At 40.2% G+C, this 23,091-nt stretch overlaps 1 protein-coding gene across 4 annotated transcripts; it reads left to right on the top strand.

Annotated features, from left to right (window-relative positions):
• The first annotated feature begins 1,265 nt into the window (after nt 1-1,265).
• On the top strand, nt 1,266-22,324 carry cep120 (centrosomal protein 120). 4 transcript variants are annotated; one of them, XR_003462310.1, is made up of 21 exons: nt 1,266-1,511; nt 2,105-2,261; nt 2,695-2,809; nt 2,946-3,090; nt 4,417-4,565; nt 4,898-5,095; nt 6,015-6,239; nt 6,414-6,645; nt 6,748-6,937; nt 7,449-7,598; nt 7,910-8,092; nt 8,173-8,269; nt 8,956-9,144; nt 9,224-9,313; nt 9,476-9,568; nt 9,864-10,025; nt 10,111-10,233; nt 10,475-10,573; nt 19,660-19,805; nt 19,917-20,384; nt 21,872-22,318. XR_003462310.1 is itself a non-coding variant. In XM_027278151.1 (21 exons), exons 1-20 carry the CDS (start codon nt 1,463-1,465, stop codon nt 20,134-20,136), a joined length of 3,012 nt encoding a protein of 1,003 aa, XP_027133952.1. In that variant the 5' UTR covers nt 1,266-1,462; the 3' UTR covers nt 20,137-20,184; nt 20,290-22,324. The 4 variants fall into 4 exon arrangements, 3 of the variants coding, with proteins under 3 accessions (XP_027133952.1, XP_027133953.1, XP_010748776.3); XM_027278151.1 differs by having other exon boundaries at nt 19,917-20,184; nt 20,290-22,324; XM_027278152.1 differs by having other exon boundaries at nt 19,917-20,184.
• The last annotated feature ends 767 nt before the right edge of the window (nt 22,325-23,091 follow it).

Genomic DNA, 23,091 nt, shown 5'->3' with positions numbered 1-23,091 from the left:
CACTCATCATGGGTCCAGCAACCAGGCCTGGATCATTTAGACCAAGTCATTGTGGTTACCTGTGATACTGTAGTTGGCTATATACACAACTTGATCCAGTATGGCCACCAGAAAATTTCATCAGCTTCAACCATAATGTGTTCATGTTGGAATCGACAGACCAATGGTAAAACCATTCATGTTAACCTGCTAGTTCTAATTCTGGGCCAGAGATACTGATCATAGCAAACATCCAAATAAAAATGAATATTATGAATTTTATAACATAATATTTTCTTTAAATGTATAATTTAGGATTGACTGATTCACAATCAACATCTTTTAATAATGCAACAACACTCCCAAGTTGAGTGTATTGATTCTTCACATTCTACCAATGTAGCATAATGTAATGCAATGCTCACCTTGTGTGGGGTGCAAGTATTTACAAGATGGAAAATCCCAATGGCCCAACCTTGTCTATCAGCAGCTCTGCCTCACTTACACAACATCTTACCTGCATAGTATCAGTGATCATTCTATTACTTGAATATAGTGCTATGAACTCTGTTTACAAAATGCTGTCATCTTTTGGGAGACACAATGTTGTCTTATAAAGGCTGCTTGGTATGTTCAGTTCATCCACCCAGTGTATCCAGTTAATAACACACTGAAATCGTATAGACATGAAACCTGCTGTTGCTTTTTTATACTGTATATGCCTTAATTCATATGTTTGGCAATCATGATTAAAGGATGTTTATATATATTCTTCTGCTGTGGAGTTTTCTCTTTAGTGACACCAGGAAACTAAAAAATGTGGCTTTTGCCAAAGTACTTTAATATAAAACCACCACAATATTCCTCCATCATTACATTGTGGATTAAATACTATAGTCAGTATATAACTGTTGTTGACAATGAACAAAAACACATTGACAAAGACACATTGTTGTACAATAGGATTGTTTTTCGTGGGAGCCAATTCTAATTATTTATATAATTCCAATTGCTTAATCTATAATGATACATAATACATCATAATTAATTTGCTATATTATATTTGTATTACCATTACAAATTTCAAAGTAACTAGTATCTAAAGCTTTCAAATATATTTAGGAGAGTAACAAAAATTGTAAAAGAAATAAACTGGCAAACGGAAAACTGCTGCATCTTATGATGCCATGTTTTAATAAAATAACATGAATTCAGCTCAGTCAGTAGTAATACTGTCCTCGGCCTGCTGTTCCACCTCCCACCGACAGGAGGCGCTGAACAGTTGCTGTCTTCGCCATCCCTTCCGCTTTTAAAACAAAATGGGTGGCGCCAAAGCTTGACAACAAAGCGGTTGTTTGCTGCCTGCAACCGTCAGACAGCCACAGAGTAAACACAGTCTCTACTGTGAACAACTTTTATACCCACAAGTCACACCGAGGTGTCAAACAGGAGCTTGGCAGTTTGAAAGCTGTCAAATGTCACCATGGCTTCGAAGACAGACCAACTTCTGATCGTTGTGTCCATCCTGGAAGGTAGGTTAAGCAGATTACAACCTGTTTAACTAAACTACTCAATACATGTCAACGTTACCAGTGTGTGGCGTTGTTTTTAATACTGACTGCACTTACACGAGTGTCACTTATAACGTAACTTGTCTAAAAAGCAACCTGTTGCTGCTGGGCATTAAACCCACCCACAGCAACACGTCCAGAGCTGGAGAGACATTTAAGAGCAGCCACCAGCTAAATGCTGGTTATCTGTACACTGTCAGATTTGAACATCCACTAACTATTTGACCTGTGTACAAAAAAGTTGTTTTTTGTTTGTAATGTGCTAGTTATATAGACTTAACATAGTCAGCACAGGTCAGATCTTATAATGCACATGATTTGATATGAGCAGTAATGATGTTGTGATATACAGTAGGTGAATATCATCCTAAAGTCTGTGTTATGAACTTTTTCAGCTGTTGCATTATGTTTGATTTTCTCATTATTAATGTCAAACAGAGAGGGGGGCATGACTTCTGAAGAGAAGTCAATATGGGGGTTTACTTTGATACTGCTGGACAAATAAATCAGTCTATCTTTCTGTGTTTGATTCATCATGTCTTTCTTTTCCACAGGCCGCCACTTCCCAAAGAGTCCCCGGCTCAGTCTAGTGGTGCAGGCGAGCTTTGACGGTGAACAGCTGGCCACAGACCCAGTGGAGCACAGAGATCAGCCACAGTTCAGCACAGAGCTCGCCTGGGAGCTCGACCGCAGGACGCTGCACCAACACAGGTCTCAAAAAGTACCAGTAGATTTGGTTAATGATTGACTATTGTGCTACAGCTCACAATTATTTCTTTATTTTTGTCTCGATTAAGTGATTCATTAACAAAGAAGAAGCTAGAACCATCATATTTCACATTTTTACCAGAAAAATGACCTAAATGATTAATCAATTATCAAACTAACGGCTGAATCATTTACTTTTGTTTAGCCACTCAGTTAATCAACTCCTTGTTTCAGCTGTAATTGGCTGATTTGTTTGATTATAGCACTATGTTATACAAACCACTGTTTGTGATGTACAGAAACCCGCAAGGAAATAACTGTTATCCTGCATTTATATTTGTTGCCATGTAAAGCGTCTCTCTCACAGTGTCATTAAAGTGATGCACTAAACTAAACTGTGTGATATTGACGCATCTTGTCGACCCCGTCCTCTCAGACTGCAGAGAACTCCCATCAAGCTTCAGTGTTTTGCTATTGACTCTGTGAATAAGATGAGAGAGAGTGTTGGCTACATTGTCCTGGATCTCCGATCTGTACAAGAGGTCAAACAGGTAAACCTCTTCTCTGTCTGTCTGGGTGACATGTTGAAATTCATCATCAGTGATATCCAGTGTCTGCTCACTATGGTCAGTAAAAATCTATACTTTGTCCTGTTTTGAGTGATGTAAAGATGAGATTTGTTTTCAGGAGCCTCGCTGGTATCCGTTGCTGAGCAGTAAATATACCAAACAGAGACCAGCCCTCCTTCTCAGCATGGTGCTGGAGAACGACACCAAGTCCTCTGAACCCTCTCCTGATAGGTTCAAAGCCAAAAAGGCCCCGCCCCGGAAAGGTTAGCCGGTTTATCAGTCCTGCTTGTTTGTTTGTGCTGCTCTCATTTCAGTGTTTTTCTCATCTCTTGTATCTTATTCATATAACTTCATGAAATTGCTCTTCATCGCTGATACATGAAGCAGTTCCACAACGTAGAGATTAAGGTTCAAACTGGGAAGTCTAGCAGCAAGAAAGTGAATAAATAAGCTGTCTTTTTGCAAGGCACTGAGCCCCCAGCTGATGGCTGTATGTGGCTATATATATTGTCAATCATTATGGTGCATAAAATTAATAATGTTCAGCAGTAATCTGTCTGATTAAAATGTTTTTTTGTTGTTTTTTTTGTCGGCAGTCTGTCCGCTTTGTCTCTCTGGTAAGCTGTCAGTGTTGTGTCATACTTGATTTTATGGCGTACATGACTGTGTAGACTCTGTCATACAGGACTCTTATTACCTGTTACCATATTATTTGTGATATTTTCAGATTTTTGCAATGATCCAGATCCCTCAAATCTCTGTCATGTGCACTTTTAATTGAACAAAGGAGTGCTAATGATTTTTCGCTTTGTCCTTCACCCTTACTGGTGTTATACTAAAGAATTTTGGACATACAGAAATACACATTTCTAGATGTAATCACAGGCAGCACACATAAGAAAAACTTAACTAGTAAGTGAAAATGTTTACTCTAATGAGTTACAGTTGTTTTAGTTTATCTTAATATCCCACACAGTGAAATTCTTTAAAGTTCTTATGTGATAATAGTTCTGGGCTATGAGAGCTTTAAATATAATCGCTGTATGCTGAAGTGTTTGGTCCATTTATTAGCCAGCATGTGACTTGTGTTAACATCTCACGATATGGATTTTATGTCAAGAAAACTGTGTGTATGTGCTGTGTACTCAGCTATCTGTACTCCTTATTAGAGCTAAAACCCTGAGAAATATCTGGCATGTCTGTCTTTTTCACCTCGCACTGGGCTGCACTGCTGCAACTTTCCAGGTTTCCAACCTGTTAAAACATTTATTGTGCTCATCAGTGTTTTCTGTAGTTGTATAGACCCAGGTTCACTTCAGGTTCAATAAGTTTTACCGATACTGGGTTTTGATATTGATGTTTGAAAATAAAAGTAGAGTCTCCTAAATCTGACTATTGGATATGCCATGTTGACGTGTTGCTCAGGCTCTAGAAAATAGGAGCAATATGATTTGAGTGTTTTGAAAAGTTTGGAAATGAATATTTCTTGCTGTACTTGGGTGTACTGAACATGAACTTTTCGTTTCATATTCTGCTCTTGTTTCTCTTCTTTTCCCTATCACTCTTATTTTAACTCTCTGCTGTTGTAGGTTCTCCTGCAGTTACTGACCTGCTCCCAGAGAACCTGGAGGCAACACTGATCCCAGACCAGGGTTATCATCAAGTCGGACCTGCAGATCACTGCCGTGACATGTTCATTCTGTCTGTTACTGTGGCTTTTGCTACCAAACTAGAACAGGTGAGGACCTCTAACCATTTACCTCTTATTGAGTCCAACCTGAGCTGTTACCAAGCAGAGTTTTTTTTCCTGGCTGGAAACTCTCACTTATTTGTTCTCAGTGTTTTTGCCATTGTTGCTTTTTCCACTATTCACCAACCGAGAACTTTACTTGAACCATAATAAAAACGGTAAAATAAATGCTAAATGAAAACATGAAGCACATTTATCAGCAGTTCTTGTTTTTGCTAAATGGAATTACCACACCACTTTGATATTTTAAGTGAAAATATAAATTGCTGTTATTTATTGGAGCCAACCAACCAAATGTATTTTCTTGTTGTTTCCCAAAGCTGATCCCCAGTACTATGAAACTGTCAGCAGAAGGGTCAGAGTTCTTCTTCTACTACTCTTTACTGAGCAACGACATCACCAGTGAGCCTTTCCACAACCTGTTGAGCCCTGACTTCGAGCCGGAGCGTGCCTCTGTGCGCATCCGCAGCAGCAAGCAGATCCTCCAAACCTTTTTGTCTCAACAGCCCAGTTTACAGGTGAGAGTCAGTGTCGCATAAGACAGGAGGGGAGATCATCATCAGCTGTTTTACACTGTTTTAAAAAACTTATTAGTCAAATGAAAAAAAAAAACAATATTGTGCTTGAATGCACAACAAATCACAAACAATGTGACTTCGACAGATATTAATATGTGAACACATTCTGCTCAAAGTATTTCTGGGGTGTATTCCAGACAGTGGGTTTAGTGGAAACTCTGGACGAATTCCCTGGGAACCGTTTTTCTTTTCATAGTCACACCAGATACTCAAATCTTAAGCAATTCAGTCCAAATAGCGAGTCCAAATAGCATGTGATTGACCTCATCTCACAATCTCAAAATTGGCAGCCGTTGCTACAAGTATGATGGGAACTGGCAAAAACTCATCAAGAATTGATGGTGATGGCGATTTTCATTTCCTCAAAATATCAGTGTCATCTTTAAAATATATAGTCTAGTTAACGCTGCATTAATCTGACCAGAAGACACATGAAACACAATGTAGAGGACCTGAACTCCAGCAACAACAAGATGGGTTATCTGGAGGAGGTGGAGGTACTGTCATCATGGTAAAGACAACAGTTTGGAAGACCTAGGAGATGGTGAGAAGCAGAGAATCCCCTACACACTATACACCACTCAGGATCTACAGGACACTGGTGGAGAAAGTAAACAACTTCAGGTACCTTGGAGATCACATCTCTGAGGACCTGACATGGACTTGGCTTATATCACCTCAGGTGGCTGAGGAAATTCAAGATCTCCACAGTGCTGCAAGTTTTTCAGTGGAAGAGAAGCATATTTTAGGAATATATTTCTTTCTTCTTATTTTCTTTTACTATGGCTATAATATAACTCTTTTACTCTTCTAGTTACTACATGGCCATGTACCATCATATGTTCCTGTTTGTCCTCAGATCCACCTGTGCTGTGGGAATCACTCTCTGGGCAGCACAGATGTTTCTCTCTCTGCTCTGGCTGCTGTTTCTGTGGATCTGGAGAGCAAAGCAGCGACGGTGGAGGGTGCATTTGTACTCCAACCTCCTAAACGCATCAAAAAGACTCTGCCGACTCTACCCGCCGACCTACAGCCAACTGTAGGAGTGGCTGTTACTTTGCGGAGGGAAGAGGTCACACCACAGGTACACACACCAAGGAATTGTTTTGGTTTGACTCAAAACAAGTATTTAAGAGTTCAGCTGTGATTAAATGTGGTCATTTAATCAGAATCAGAGCACCTGCTGTAGTTTTAGAGTTATGTTGTTTATGCACTCTCATATTTTGACTGATAGTATTGCCTGCTGTCATTTCTTCAGTCTGTAGGGATTAAAGAAGCCAGTGGACCTCAGACACAGTCCTATCCTCGGTCTTCTGTCCCTTTCTCTGTTCCTCCTGTTGAACAGAGACCTGAAAGCTCATCTCCAGTCCGAAAACCTCCCGACTCTTCTCCTGATCATCTTCTTCCCCCTCCTTCCTCTCATACAGAGAGTGAAGCAGAGAGTCTGCTGGAAGAGCTTCAACACAGTAAAAAGCAAGCAGGACAGGCAGGTGAGGCTGGAAATACCACAAGTTATTTTCACACAAGGAGTTTGATTAATTCAGAACTTGGATGTCCAAGAGGAGCAAAAATGTGCTTGTTTGTGTGTCCAGCTGCAGATTTGGAAGTTCCTGTGCAGGTGCAGATTCAGACTGAACCTACAGCAGAGGGTGTAGCATCATCTGTCAGTGTCTCTGCTCCTAAAGTGTCCATCCCATCCTCCGCCCATCACTACTGCTTCTCTCTGGACCTGCGCAGCCTAGGAAGCCTCAGCCTAACGCACCCCATTGCTGCTATGCTCAGGTGAAAGACAAGTCACAGCCATAAGCAGTGACAGAATTTTTCAGACAGAAAGTCATTATATACATGTGAAGTTTCACTGTTCAGACACAACATAACATACATAACATTATGGTTACTTTCACCCTCTTTTGATGTCTAGTTAAGAGTTAGTGCATCTCATCACAAAAGCTACACCGAGGTGATTCATTTTGTTGAGTGTTGTACTTATATTATCCCAAATCTTTCCAACAAACAAACCCAGAGAATTCCATCATTTTATTTAGGTAATGGTGCATTTCCTTCTTGCTGTTATTTGCTATTATTTATCAGTAAAAATGAAAAAATGAGGAAGGAAGTCTGTGAATGTGACTAAAAAGAATCAAAATAAAACTTTAATACATAACGTCAGATAGTTTTTCATTTTTTATTTCCAGTGGTGGTTGTTTAAAAATTCACAATATTAATAAATTACGTCTTTTGTTATTGTTTTGATGCACTATATATAATTCTATGTTTCTTTGTTGTATTTCAGGTATTCGTATCAATTCTTTGGCAGTCCAGCTCCCATCATGACCAACCCTCCTGTGGAGGTGCAGAGGAACATGGAGGTGTCTCTGCCTCAGTCCTACTGCGCCTTTGACTTTGCCGCTCTGCCACAACAACTACAGGACACTTTCCTGAGGTAGACACACACACACACACACACACACACACACACACACACACAAAACGTGTTTCTTTACATACTTTATGCTCAAATTATGAACACATGCTGTGTCCTTACATACTTTATGCTCAAATTATGAACACATGCTGTGTCCTGACCTGCACGTATAGTCAGGAAGAAGAAAATTAACTCTTTTGTCCAGCAGGTGGTGCAGTAGGACTGTCTGTCAACATTATTTTAGTCTCTGTGAACATTCAGTCACAGTGCTGTCTTTTGTTCCTGTAGTGTGATGTAATATGTTTAAAGTGTGTGCGTGTGTGTTGTAGAGTTCCTCTGGTGGTGGAGGTTTGGCACAGAGACTCCACCAGCAGAGACCAGCTGATAGGACGAGCCTCAATCCAGCTGTCTCACCTGCTGAGCTCTGAGAGGAGCAGATTACTGGCATCAACGGGAGAGCAGAGCTGGAGACAAACTCATCAGGACCAGATCCCTGTGGTCAAAACACACCGGTAGGAAACATCACTGACTGACAGGCTGATCATATGGTGCTTGTTATTCACTGTTCAACAACTGTGTCAACATCTGTCAGCCCCAGTGAAAAAGTGGCAGAGCTGAGCTATGTGGCAACACTGGAGGACCTGGGACTGGTCAAAGCCAGAGAAGTCATCGTGTCTGAGTCTTCACAGGTGAGACAGCTCTGTGTGTGTGCAGGCATTTATGAATTGGATTGATTGACACTTGATTGATTGTACAGCACTTTGATTTTCCTATGTGTTTTGGCCAATCTGACCTGCACATGAATAGGAACATAGGAAACATTATAAGGAATTTACCTTAGACATCATGACAGCCGTCTACATCCTACCTCAGACAAGTACAGGAGCTGCCCTGTCAGATCTTTACAAATCTTTGAACTGCTCACAGACATGTTTATTGCTGTTGCTGGGCTCATTGTTGCTGGAGATTTCAAAAAAACACTCTTGATTACATCTACACACCTTTCCAGCATTCAGGAAGAGTGACCACACGGCTATCTTGTCGAGGGGCAAAGTATGTAAACACTGTCAAACGCATGTCTCATATCTGAGGCCACCCTGCAGTCTGTATTGCACGACTCGGTCTGGATCACGTTCAGGACACCACTGTCCACTAGCAACTTCACCCAAAACAACAGTTAACTCATTGCACAATCAGAAGTCATGGATTAGCAGAACCACTGGGGATGCCATAAACTTACACACTGCTGCTAAAGGAGGGAAAAAGAGACTACTATTGTTATATACATAGATGGTATATACATTTCAGTATAATTAAAATTAAAAATGAACTGAGTGTACTTGTTAATATTTTCCCTGTCCTCATATGCCATCAGACTGAACCTGCAGTCCCCAAACAGCTGCCCTCCCATCCTGCAGCACCCAGACCTGCTGCTTCCAGCCTGACCTGCGGCACCTCACTGGGCCCCACGGCTCCAGCTGCCCCCAGGGACACCCTGGAGTACCGTACAGCCCTGGAGCTGGAGCTGTGGAAGGAGGAGCAGGAGGATCTGTTTGATGATCAGGTAAACACGTGTGTGTTTGTGTGTATTTGTGTGTGTGTGTTTGTGTATTCTGTGTATCAAATTATGTTGTTTGCTTCAGTTAAGGAAGAAGGAGCTGAGCCACATGCAGGCTCTGGCAGAGGAGTGGAAGAGAAGAGACAGAGAGAGAGAAGCTCTGGTCAACAAGAAGGTGGAGAGTTCACAGCTACTTACAGACATACACAATGTCACAAAGATTTCCTATTTGTACAGACTCACAAGAAACTTTAATCTGAATTTAATAAGGGACAAAAACTATTTTTCAAATAATGACTGCCCATGTTTTTATCTCCAAATCTCCATCTGCTTGTAGGAGGTGGAGTACAATATGTTGGAGGAGCAGCTTCAGAAGACTCTGTCGGATCTCGAGAAAAGAGAGAAACAGCTGGCTGAGGCCGAGCTGGAGGTCAGACTCACCTGTGACACTTCAAACAGCATTGTGATGATGAGATGTTACACAGTGTTTCGAAGATAACAAATTAACACAAAATGTTTATTATTTGTGCTTGAAATATACCCTAAGTTTTTCACTTTTGTGGCAATTAGATTTTTTAATTGCTCTTGTGTAAAAGACGGTTATGAAATCCGTCATTAATTGGGCTCTTATTAAAGTATAACAAAATTTTCTCTACAAAATGCAGCACAGTAAAGTGTTTAAATGTGTGTTTTACAGTGTTTCATGACTCTTCTTGCATGTTTAGACCCAGAGACTGCAGAGGGATCTGCGGGCAGAGCACAGTCTGACCCAGAGGGAGCTGCAGGAGAGCAGCAGGAGGCTGCAGCAGGATTGTGATCACCGGGTCGCGCTGGAGAGAGACAAAGTCCGGCTGATGGAGGAGGAAAGAGCCCGGCTGCTGCAGCAGGTAGAGAGAAAGGAGTCGTGTTTGTGCAAGAGTGATGTTCACAGTTACATAAAAATAATAACTTCTTTTATTTTTTGTTTTTGAGATTGCGGATGGGGAGTCTCGGTACAAGCAGCTGGAGAAAGAGTTCCAGCTCTACAGAGAACAACAGAACATCAGACCTGAGTTCAGACTGCAGTCAGAGATCAACCTTCTGACTCTTGAGAAGGTAATCAACTGGTTTTTCATGTCATTATTATCAAGGTAATTAGTATTTATTTTCAATCATATATAAATGTGGATGTAAAAATGTTTTAAAAAATCATCATTGTAAATGTGTTCAACTTGTTTGTTAGAGGTTAAGGATACGCACACAGTGGCATACAGTGGTTGTCTACAGTGGCATAATATTAACTGCCTAGAGCTTTTCAGATGTGTGTGACTGATCATTTTGCTCTGTCTTTACTAAGGTGGAGCTGGAGAGGAAGCTGGAGTCCACCACCAAGTCCAAGCTGCACTACAAGCAGCAGTGGGGGCGAGCCTTAAAAGAGTTGGCCAGGTTCAAACAGGTACTGTTCATCTAGAGACAGGGGCATGTACAGTCAAATTCCCCACTCACTGTTTCAATGAAAAATGACCATTTAAGTAGGTTAACTTTTAAGGTCTGAAACTGAGGTCTATGAAGTCTGTGCTTCAGCATCATTTGTAGTTTGAGCAGCAACTTTGCAGGGACGATTCACATTTATGCCCTGTCATCAGAGAGTTTTCGTACAGTGGTGCATTTACAAGCTGTGGTTGTCGTTAATTGTCTTGGTGGCATTGGCTTTTCAAATCTGTGGCTACATGCAACGAAGGAAGTTCACCCCAACGGGCTCTCTAGTATACCTAACGTTAGGTGAAAGAAATGCTCACTCCACTGAAGTGACAGTACAGAGTGAGAGAGAGTTCTCTGGCTACTCAGACATAAATCCCAGCAGGGTCTTTTTGTTCCTTTTGCCTACATCTGTGTGTTTTTGTGTGTGTTTGTTGAGTGACAGCATTACAATCAGCCAAACATCAAGCCAGGCTTTGTGGTCAAGATCCCCTGGTGTGTGTATTTAGTGTCTGAGAGTGTTTTGATTTTCTCAAAGTCTTTCTTGGCTTGGTGGCTGGATGTTTTGTCGCATCCTTCTTGGAATTTTTTTTTTACTACTCCCCACAAAAACATTGTTACTAGTGATGAATGCTGGATCTTTCAACAGACGCCAGGAACAGCTGATCAGTGGATCATTGATTCCAATGCATAGGCCGACATAACTGTTGAAACCACGGGGTTCACTTTTCCTGTTTTTCACAGTGGTATAACACTAACAGAGAGACTGGCTTAGCTCCATTTTAAAATCAACAGCAGGATCTTTCACTGTACTGCAGGTCCAGATAAACTGAAAAGTTGTGTCTTGTTGGACAGTGCCATCCACTGGAACTTCTGGTGCTGCAGGTGTTTTTGTTTGTCTTTAAGGAAAGCCAAGCTCAGGCCTCTGGTTCCTGACAGCAGTCATATTTTACAGCAGATAATAGTAGTTTTTCGGTGGTGGGATGAGGTTTTTTAATCTGCTGCTGGAGACAAGCTGACAGTGTTAGGACATTTAACGGCTCTGTTTAAAGATACAGAGCAAGCAGAGGAAACTCAGCCTTCGTCCGTCAGCTGACACCATACAGTGGCTGTGGGAGCGTCTACAAACATGCGTACACAAGTACAGTATGTATGCAGTTAGGTGATTGATGTATGTAAGGGCAGCAGTGTAAAGGCTGTTCCCAGTAGTAGTAGTATTCAGTAATATTATATTTTCAAATTTAGTTTGTCATCTCATTGCTCACCAACTCACTTTGCTTGTAGAAAACTTGCAACGCCACTCTTATTCATGTCTTTCACTATGTTCCACTTGGGAGGTGTTGAGTCACATGTGACACCTAGTGGTAAAATCTAGTATTACTGGTCTGGTCCAGGCTTTGTTTTAGCATTAAACTGGCATTTATGTCAGCCCAAGCCTAACAGGAACTCAAGAGAATGACTGAGAGTTGAACACTTAAAAAAAAAAAGACCAACTGACACACATGAGTTTAGCTACCAAGGACACAGCTGAGTGCATTCACATGTTGGCAGTGGCAGGCTCTGATACCAAGCAGGACCACAGCAGCTCGGCTGGCTCGGCTCGGTACAACACAACACAGTACAGCACGGCTCGGCTCGGCCATCCCCTGCAGTGAGGCTGTAGTGGAAACACACGTCATCCTGTTTTGGCTAAAGTGGGCCAACCCGGGCCGTGGAAAAACCCTCTGTGTGTGTGTGTGTGTGTGTGTGTGTGTGTGTGTGTGTGAAGGAAGAACAGAATGAAAGACTGAAAAAGAAAGAGAGAGGTGTGTTTTTACACCAGAGCCAAATATTTAGCTGAGGTGAAGTAGACAATGAAATGTGTGAGAGCCATCAGTTTTAACAGCACACACACATATGCACACACACACACACATACACACAGCACTAAGTGGGGCTTTAGTCAGCCTAAGACTAATGTAAACACACACACTCACAAGACCTTATCTGACAAACTAATAACTGTTACTGACATTAACCAGCTGGAAAAGTGGACCTTACATTTTCCCTCTCTTTCTCTGTCTCTCTCTGTCCTCTCTTTGCATCGATCACTTCCCGTCTTTCTGTTTTCTGCCTTCCATTCCACCCCATCTCTCCCTTCAGTCTCTTCTCCTACCTCTTCTTTCTCTTCTTTGACATTCACTCCTTCTCCCTCCTTCACTCTTCACTTTATTACTCCTGTCCACTCTCTTTTAACAGTTTTTCCTCTTCCTTCCTTTCTTTTTCTACTTTTTTCTCCTCTCTTTCACCTTCCTCACTTCTCTTTCCTTGTTTCATTTTCCTTTCCATCTCACACCTCATTTCTTTCAGGTCAAAACTCCCTTTCTCCTTTTTGTCTCCCAGTCTCTGTCATTGTCGTTTGTTTTCAGTCTCTCTCTTCTCTTCCTGTCTTTTCTTTTCCTCTTACTCTCTGTCCTTCTCACCCCTCCCATTCCTCCTTACTCCCCTCTCTAAGTGCCACATCATTGTAAAGAAAACACGCTGTGATTTATGCAGCTCTAAGGGGGTTCGGCGCTGTGTGTCACCCCTGCCTATTAATCATCCCTGGGATTGTGTTGAGCAATAAGCTAGCCAGCCGCTAACTATTCAGATGTCACACTCTCGCTTTTTATAAAATATCAGGCCTGTGTTTACATGACCATCCGTCTTGCTACTCTGTGGTTTTTAAAGCCGGTGCTTGTTTGGTTTTTCTCGTCCTCTCTTCGCCTATTTATTCTCTCCTCTCAGCGCCTCGCATGGCGTGCTGTTTAGCTCAAGTTAGATCATAAAAATTCTTGTCTGAGGAATAATGTGCTTTTCAACCTAGGAGGTGCGGGCGGCTGAAGAAGCAGAGCGATAATTAATATCCAGGCAACACTGAGGTATTAGATCAGAGAGTTAGCCTCAGCCTTTTTAAATTCAAAATATTGGGACAAGGAGCTTAAGTTGGTCTTTTCAAAGCAAAAATATTGGGACAAAGAGATTAAAGTTCTGAGCCGGGGGGCTAAATTTGGTATTTTTAAAGCCAAAGTAGAAGGTCAGGCAACTAAATTTGGCTTTTTAAAAGTTGGTTTGGGAAAGCCAACTAAACTTAGTCATTTTTATAGGCTGTAAAGAAAGCACCACAGAATTCATAACATATTTATATCTGTAAATCCAACAGTCACATAACCCATCATTACAAAACAGTTTACCAAATCAGAAACCTCTGAGAGAAAATCTGCTGCCCTAATGTGAACTGAAGCACTGTATCTCAATCTGTGTGTGAGAAGTTGAAAATGTGTTAAAGAATCTCTTAATGCATACTAAGATGTGTGAACATGTAAAGGAACCTGCAAAAGTGTGTTCAGAATCCATGTGCGTGTAATCATATTTCGAAATATGAAAAAAGAGCAACAAGAGGCAGAGATCTGCAAATGCATGTGGCATTATGCAAATGTGCGTGGAGATTTGTCTCCGTACCTCTATCTACGTCCACTTCCATTCCTCAGACACCAACGAGGCTGTTTGACGGCAGGGACTACAGTACCCTACAGCGGCCCCGGGGATGAAGATAATGGCCCCATACAAATCAGTCTAACACCTTAACATACTTAATGTTGATAACAAAGCTCTCAACGCCTTTAAATCACCTATTAAAAACAAATCTGTCCGTAAGTTGTTCTTGCATGAAGCCCATAAAATCTTTCCTCTGGGCCACAGTGGGAACCTGCCTCCAACACAAACTTCAGATTGAAGGATTAGTGTATTTTCCTGCATGATTCACACGGTCACAACTGGCACCGACTGAAGGTGGACATAGTACATATCACCAGCACTTTGGTCAAAGTATACATACTTACTGCTCAAATATTACACCAATACAAGTTCAGTCAAAGTTAAGGTAAGTGTTAGAGTACTTTTAAAAATACTGAAGTATTCAAAAGTACATGTTCTTTTTAATGCCAACGTGTTGTTTTACTGTGTTGTGTACTAACCTAATGACTTCGCTGCTTGTGTGTGGAGGTGCTTGGACCTGACAGAGCAGGGAGAGGCTGCACCATGATAATATTTTACACCGAAACTTTAAAATGACCAATTAAAGGACTTGAGAGGATTTTTTATGTTCACAGTCTAAATAATTTAACTAGTTTGTTATTTTCTATTTTGCATAAATAGCTGCTTTACAAAAAAAAATCTGGAAGTTTGACTTGGTTGGAAGAACTTTGCAGCTTGTGGTCTTAGCCCCTTTAATGATTTTGTGATTTCCACCATTTTGTTTGCCTTTCTCTTCAGAGGTGCTTCAATGTTTGGCCTTATTTTTGGCATTTAAAAAATGTCCTGGTGGGGCCTTCCATTACTACCAGGTCTTAAATAGTTTTAAAGCAAAAATGCTAAATATTCACAAATTGACCAAATTATTGAATAATTGTTAATGGAGATAATAATTAGTTGCGGTCTATTGTGAAGGCTGACATTGAATGCCAAGTCGTACTGTTGACTTGTCTATTCATTATTTTATCAGGTTGTTCTTGAACGAAATACACATTTTCATTCAAGTTCTTGTACAGCTGCTTTTGTTCAGACAGCATTTAACATTAAGAACTGGCTTCTTGTACGACACCAACAAAACTATTTGCTTGCTATTGAAACTCAGTACCTTGTATCTGTCCAAGAATACTAAACGAATATAGCAGTAGAGTCTGTGGTTTTAATTTATATATATATATTAAGAGGTGTTTCATACAGACCAGTGGCCTGTATCACAGACAAACACCACATTCTGTAACTCTTGTGTCTCTTATCTCTTATCACTCTAAAAACCCAACAGAACATCCTGAAAATACTGATCTTAACCTTTCAGACACTGCATCCACCCAGTTAGTGTAGATACAGTACTAGCGGAAAGTTATTTAACCCTGTGTGGGACAAATCTAATAAAAAAGTAATACAAATAGAACATAAAGGCCTCCCTTAAATTGATTTAATAAAACAAAATACAGTCCTGACATGTTTTACTTTTCCTCTTTTAAGTTGTCTTAATATTTCACTTTACGAGCTGGAAAACTACCCTTGAACCCCCTCAGGTGTCAAGCTACCAGAACTTCTATACAGACATTAAATATTTATACATCTTTTTCTGTGATTTCAGCTGTTGCATAACCACACTCATTTATCTCTAATATGAGTCCCAGTCAACTTCTTTGTGTCTTATCCATCACATTCCCGAAAAACCTCATACAGCGGTGGTGAAAAACTCCCGCTGAACTTCCACAGATGGTGAGCTGCTCTGAAAACTGCATCTGAGCTGAGAAAAGTGTCTACTTGTGAGTGTTTGTATGACGTCTTCCCACAGCTGCTCCAAATGTTGACCCCTGAAAGTAAAGGCAAGTAATGGAGAAAAGACAGAGGGTAAACTGGGGGAGGAGAAGTCATTCTCTGGTCATCCATCCCAAAAATCATACATCCACGGACATAACACACTGTCTTGCAGCCAAATTGGAGGCCCTGACCTCTTTTAGCAGTCCAGTGCATTTCCAAAGTTTATACTTGACGCAAAGCGTTAACAGGAGTCTCACCCTGGATTCAAGTTATAGAGAATTTGAAAGACCATTATGACAAGCACCACCTACTGTACATGCAGCTCAATGAACCACCCTTTGCAGGGCCTTGAAGACTTGTTTGGTTCTGTTTCCATGCTAGACAGTGACATTCCTCGTCAGGATGTTCTTGATGTAGGAGTAGAAATTCCTCATTATTTGGGTGGGGGAGTACATGGAATTTCCTCAAATATCTGAGGTGAAATCCTCTCTATCTTGACTTAGTCGCCATAGAGTCAGTTGTCCATGCTCTCCACCAACAGCCTATTGACATTAAGGAGATGTAGTTCCACCCCTGCTTCTTCCAAAATTCCACTATCATCTCTTTAGCCTTGCTGACGTTCAGCTGGAGGTTGTACTCTTGACACCAGTGGGTCAGGCTCTCTGCTTCCGTCAGATGGGCCTTTTCATTGTTTTCAGTGATCAGGTTTACCACAGCTGTGTCGTCAGCAAACTTGACAGTGGTGTTGACAAAGGTGTTTATACTGGGAGTACAGCAGTGGGCTCAAAACACAGCCCTGGGGTGCTCTGATGTAAACGATGAAAGTGGATGAGGTACACTCACCTGGTAGGAGTGAGGGGCAGTTGTAATCCATGACCTGCTGCTCAAATGATTTCTTCACTACAGAGGTGACAAGTGACACTGGACGATAGTCATTCAGACAGGCTGGACTTACTTTCTTAGATACAGGAATGATGGTGGACTTTTTTAAAGCACATGGGTGTGACAGTCTGAGCGAGGCACGTTGTGAACACCAGCAAGTTTGAGGATCTGTCCACTTTTTGCATCCTTTACTGCTCTTCTCACAGTGTAGGCTGCTGCCTGCGACTGTCTGTGTTGCCAGACTGCAGAACTGATTTGTAGGCTGCAATGTGTGAGTTTATGGCATCCCGAATGGTTCTGGTAATCCACGATTTGTCTCTGTGAAATGATTTAACCGTTGTTTTGATTTCTTATTATCCTCGGGTTTGTTTCATTTGGTCCAAAATTATTCTTCTAGTCAGAAATGCAGCAAATATTTTATTGTTGTCAGTTTTTGGACCAAACTGTTGCACTTTTTCATCCTCAGCTGTAGCTGCTGAGTGATTCATGATGTAACTGTAAAATATCAGCTTCAGGGTACTGAGTTTTAGTAGCTTTTTTTTTTTCATTCACCCCTTCTTCCTTCTCCCCCCCCCCCGTCGAGGCCTCAGTATCACCTCGTCCTCTGATTGTTTCATGACTCTGCTTCAGATTGTCCTTGGCAGCGGGCACCAGAGAAAATGTTTAGCATGTTTGTTTTTGTAGTAATTAGCCTTAAAACTGCCTGTAATACAGACTGTTAATGGTCCACAGAGAGCTGAGCCTGTGTCAACACACCATCTGTGTGTGTGTGTGTGTGTGTGTGTGTGTGTGTGTGTGTGTGTGTGTGTGTGTGTGTGTGTGTGTGTGTGTGTGTGTGTGTGAGAGAATGTGAATGATGTGTTCATGAGAGTGTGTGTGTGTGTGTGTGAGTGTGTGTGTGTGTGTGTGTTCATGTGCGTCTGTGAATGTGTTTTTTCTGTTAGGAGGTGAGGTGATCAGCCGTGTGAAAATGGTAGCGTTCCCTGTGTGTGTGTGTGTGTGTGTGTGTGTTTATGTGTGTGTTTATGTGCATGTGTGTCAGGCAGTGTTGTAAAAATGTTAGTTTTCCCATCCAGAATCAGCCGGCTGGTCGTTCTGCTCTGTATCACCAGAACACACAGACAGATTCCAGCTTCTCAAATCACCTTCCCACTGCCTGCAGTCTGCTGGTTGGCATGTTTTCAATTTTTGCTCCGTTAGTAAAGCAGCTGAATGATGGTGATGGTCTGTTAGTCAGTCTGTTCGTCCAACACGTGTCAGTCCATGAGAAAATATTTAGGAGTAATAAGAGTGCACTGTTGCAACAATGACTGCTTTCAAAATGAATATGTTTTGTCTTCCTGTGCACAATTATCATCCATAAAATTAAAAGCACGATCGATGCTGTTAGCAGTCTTCTATTTTTTGGAGTTTATAAACTGAACTTTTATTTCCCAACCTTTATTTCAACTACAAAATTAAGTAAAAAAATTTAGTAGAATGCCACCTGTATCATTTTTTTAATATCCAAAAACAGTAGTGAGTCTGCTGGTCTTGTATTTAACAAAGGGGCTTGTTTTGGCCACTGATAACCAGAAGCAGCAGCTGTGTTGCTCTGTTACCAGAAACCATGGACTGTAATTTTACCAGACATAACATCATAACACTAACTTCATTCAAAGCTGACAGAAAGAAAATACACCTCACTCAAACGATGTCAGTTTGAATGAGTTTCCACTGTTTCAGCTTAGTTAGAGATGGATGAGAAAATATCACGAGAGGGAGGTTGGACATCGCAGTTCATATTGACCAAACCGGAGTTGATGACTGCTGGGACAGAGGAAAGACATTTATGGGAGCTGATCGGTCAGGCATTGAATAGTGATGATAGTGATGATATTCACTGTATTGTTGTCTACGGATGTCAGATTGAGTGGTGACAGTGGGCCATCACCATTATTAAGCTCATCCATACAGAGTACACAGCTAGGCATCTTTCAACTTTAAGTAAAATACTGATGTTGTTTTATTTTTCACGAGGTGTATATTTTTCTTACTTCTGTTTTGGGTCCAGCTTGAATGGAGCAGTGACGCCCTAGATATGAACTAACTGAGCCAGGCTCAAAGTCTTGTCTGTTTTGCAGTTATTGGCTGCGTTGAAGCAGAGAACCTCGGCAGAAGTTATTGGAGTTTGATCATAAGAACAAATATATCATATCTTCCCAACAGGTTGTCGGACAAACAACTGCAACCTTTGTATTGTATTCATTTTATTGATTTATTATCAAAGATTAGTGTTTGTGTTTTCCCTCCTCAGACCGTTTCCTTGATTTATTAATGTCCAGCTGTAAGCCAGTAGACAGAGCCCAGACTGGTATTATGGGTAATTTTGGGAAGTCTGGCCCATCTGTGCTGGAGGCCCGAGCAGCTAAAAGAAATACGACTTTTTAGACGTTTTTATGAAGTTTTCTTTCTGTTCTCATCCTGTTGGTGTTGGTCTCCGTGTGAATTCTTCAGGTCCTGCAGCATTTTTCTCAGGGAGGTTTTATGAAAATGTGAAACCAGACAAATTCATCACCAAACTCTACTCTGGGTAATGAGGTAAAACAGTTTCTTGGCATCTAAATGCACACATTTCAGCACCGAGGTCAGAGGTTTATTTTTAAATATTCTCAGTTCAGATCTGATCTGTAGACCAGTGCAGGATGTCAAGACTTGCGTTAGATTCAGTGTGTGAGAGTCAAACATGTTTGAAATCATTATGATGGCCCCGAAGTGAAGTTCTTTAACTCTCACACAGTCAGGACATTGAATGATGATACTGTAACACCAACACAAATTTGGGTGAAAGTAACAACTTCGTGTCTTTGTGTGTGTTTGCAGCGGGAGCAGGAAAATGCCATGACGCGTTTGAAGAAGCAGCAGGCGGAGCTTGAGGCCATGAGGCTGCGTTACCTAGCAACGGAGCAGAAAGAGGCAGTCCAGCAGGAGAGACAGGAGCTAGACAACATCAGGAACGAACTCAACAGGTGATGACGGCGATGATGTCCGATCATCATTTTCAAACTCTGAAACTGGTGAATGGAAATCATACATCTTCACAGATAATTAAGACAAGTTTTTGGTATTTGCCCTCTCAGATTAAAACAGCAGGAAGAGGACAGATTAGGCCCAGCCTCATCCCTGAGTGGCCCTGCCCCCCCTCAGAGTGTGAATGAGAGCGCTGACGAACACCTGAGTCGCCTGTTGGAGGAGAGAGACACTCTGCTGAGGACCGGAGTCTACACCCATGATGACCGGATCATCGCTGAGCTGAATAGACAGATACAGGATGCCATGAGAGACAGAGGGAATCTCTGACATCTGCTGGAACTGACCAATCAGAGACAGTTACACCTGAGACTGCAGGTAAACAGCTGTCAGCAGCAGGTTCATTTCAAGTCATTATTTATCCTCTCAGACTGCATTTAGACAAAAATGCCCAGTGCCAAATCTTTGTATGTTTGCATCCAGAACTTCATTCCCTTCAGATTTTGCTGTTGCTGTTTGACTGCTCCATGTTAGTCTTTAAAGTCTTTAAACCACTTCAGGAGGTCTGACACAATCATGTAAGTGTTTTTGTGTGTAAACAAAACCTCTGAGACTTTCCACTTTATCAGCTCTTACATTTGGTACAATTGTTTAATCTGTGCACAAACACAGGTGTTAAAACATTTTGAAGGAAAGTTATGTGCTTATATATTTCTTCTGTGTGCCAACAAATGAGATCCATGTTAAAGGAGTAGTGTGTAGGATTTAGAAGCATCTAATGGTGTAGTTGCTCATTGCAGACACCTTGCCTTATCCTCATCTTCATGGTCTGGAAACAATAAATTCTTCTTTCAATTTTTGCCATATTCTGTAAATAGAGCCCTCTAAATCTGACACACTGAACCTTTTAATTAGTAAGCTTTAGAGTTGTTCATAGGTGTATTTTTCACCCATTTTCTGTGCGAAGTGTTTCTTTAACACTTATCAGACAAGTCAAAATTATAGCAGAGTATACCATTAAATAACAATGCTTAGTAAAATAATAATAAAAAATGAAGCTTTTACTTTAACCTCCAAACAGTCAGTGAAATAACTTTTGGTTTTGTTCTTTACCAGCAATATGTTGGTTAAATAAACTACAACATCATTTAGTTTCCTCTTCTATTTTTCTTTCGCTAGCCAATTTAGCTTTTTTTTGGGTCTTGCCACACATTACTTCTGTTTTCCATGCTTCGTGCTTATATAACAGAGCTTTAGATTTCTGTTACTCTTATATTATTTATTCATTAGTTATTTATTGATGTATTCAGCTGTATTTTGACATCTTACTTCATTCTGTCAGTTTCAAAACTGGGAAACCTGGTGATATCTAAATGTTTTCCAGATGAAGTTATGTTGCATACAGATTAAGAGTTTTAATTCTGAATGCTGGTTGTTTATTTGTGTATTTCTGTTGTGTTTGTGTGCTGAAGTGATTTCTTTTCTTCTCTCGCTCTGTGTGTTTCAGTGTAGTTTTATGTTTGTTATGTGCTGTAATATTTTTAATAATTCTCAGTCAGCATTCTTTAAAGTAAAACTTTGAAGGAAAATGTCCTCCTGTCCATACAGGTCCTGGAATGATTCCTTTGAATGTGATTCCTATGTGAAAAATTTGAGACCAAATCCAAAACCACCCTGTTCTGTGCAAACATGACCTTTTAAAGTTTAGTTAACTAATGAGATAAATAAAGTGGGGATTCTTCAAAATTGCAAAATCCACTAGGTATGGAGAGGAGCAGTGATTAAGAACCACATGTGGTCATTTGGAAACGTGAAACTTTTGTTTAAAGTAACATTCCCCTGGTTTTGTATGTGATGAACAGTTTTATCACTACCAAAACCAGTTGTGTGGTCCTTTTTTAATATGATTGTTTGAGCATCGTACAAGTCATATCTGAAGCATTATTGAACCTGAAGTGACATATTTCAAATCTGAAGAAAAAAGAGGAAATAAAATGTTACTAAGTTATTAGAAGTTGTGTTGATGAGTTGGTGTGTGTTCTGATGAGGGTTTTTTATCTGACAGCAGGTGGCGCTGTAGCCTCAGAAAAACCTCCAAACACTCCTCTGACCCAAGAGACTGTGAGACATTAATTTATTTTTTTATCATCAGAGACAACTCTGGGGACTGAACTGTGTTTGTCTGTAATAAATTATTTTGGGATAAAATCTGCTGTTTTTTTGTTATTTTATAATAAAGATCTTTAATATATTTCTGCTTATTTAAAACGATTAATGTGCCACAGGAGAGATGTTTCCACTGATGAATAAATAAAGAATTTCTTTTCTAATCCTTTATCTTTGCTTTGGTTCAAGCATAACGTAAACACTGATATATTTCATTTTTATTCTTGTTTGAATCATTTTTAGTAATTTTGTTTTTTGGGTTCAAATTATAACTTCCAACAAAAAGCCGAATTGTATTTTATTTAAATCAAAGCTCAAAAAATGTATTTAAATCCCGAGCATGTCTGTTCGTTTCTCCGCATAGATAAATACACTTTTCTGGACTCTCTGCTCTGATTGGTTGATGTTTTTCTTTAAAATAACTACACATGAATGCTTATTAAGAGCAAGAGATGTAAATATGAAATATCTGATATATGACACACTAATTTTCACCTTTTAAAATGTTTTTCAACAGACTGTTCTCCTGTTTAGTACCACAAAGTCAAAAATACTTATATACAAGTTACAAGTATAGGTATGTATTATATAAGTAAGTTTTATATGTAAAAGTACTGATTTTGCAGGACTGCAGATATTTGCTCACACATGATTACGTGTAAGCGTCTTATTTCAACTACATTATGTATTTTTTTGATAGAAATGTTATATTTTATGAGCTGATTATAATCGATTACAATTGATTGTAACTATAGCTGCGTGTAGTGGAGTAGTAGGATAAAATATTAGTCAATAATCTTTATACTTTATAATGTCCCTTATTACAAAACTGCAAATATGTAAATGAATTGATGTAGTAAAAATAATTTCAATAACGAAAAAAAGAAAATATATTACAAATATATTTTATAATATTAAAAACTATAATACTAGCTAAAAGCTTAATAAAAGCCAATAACAAAATGAAAACTAAAACGTTGACTGTGGAAGTTGTGGTTGATGTGAATGTAAAGTGAGAACAAAACCAGCTGGAGGTCAACTGCAGACAGACGACACGTGTTATCATATGTAGAACAACATGTTAACACACACACTGCTGCATCTGTGGGTGTGTGTGTG

This window comes from Larimichthys crocea, chromosome III, assembly GCF_000972845.2.
Source record: "Larimichthys crocea isolate SSNF chromosome III, L_crocea_2.0, whole genome shotgun sequence".
NCBI classification, from domain to species: domain Eukaryota; kingdom Metazoa; phylum Chordata; class Actinopteri; family Sciaenidae; genus Larimichthys; species Larimichthys crocea.
This window is presented reverse-complemented; position numbering and strand designations above follow the sequence as displayed.

Coding starts and splice junctions, on each gene's coding strand:
- cep120 (XM_027278151.1), top strand. CDS start 1,463: ATGGCTTCGAAGACAGACCAACTTCTGATCGTTGTGTCCATCCTGGAA. Junction 2,262..2,694: donor AGGACGCTGCACCAACACAG/GTCTCAAAAAGT, acceptor CCGTCCTCTCAG/ACTGCAGAGAACTCCCATCA. Junction 5,096..6,014: donor CTCAACAGCCCAGTTTACAG/GTGAGAGTCAGT, acceptor GTTTGTCCTCAG/ATCCACCTGTGCTGTGGGAA.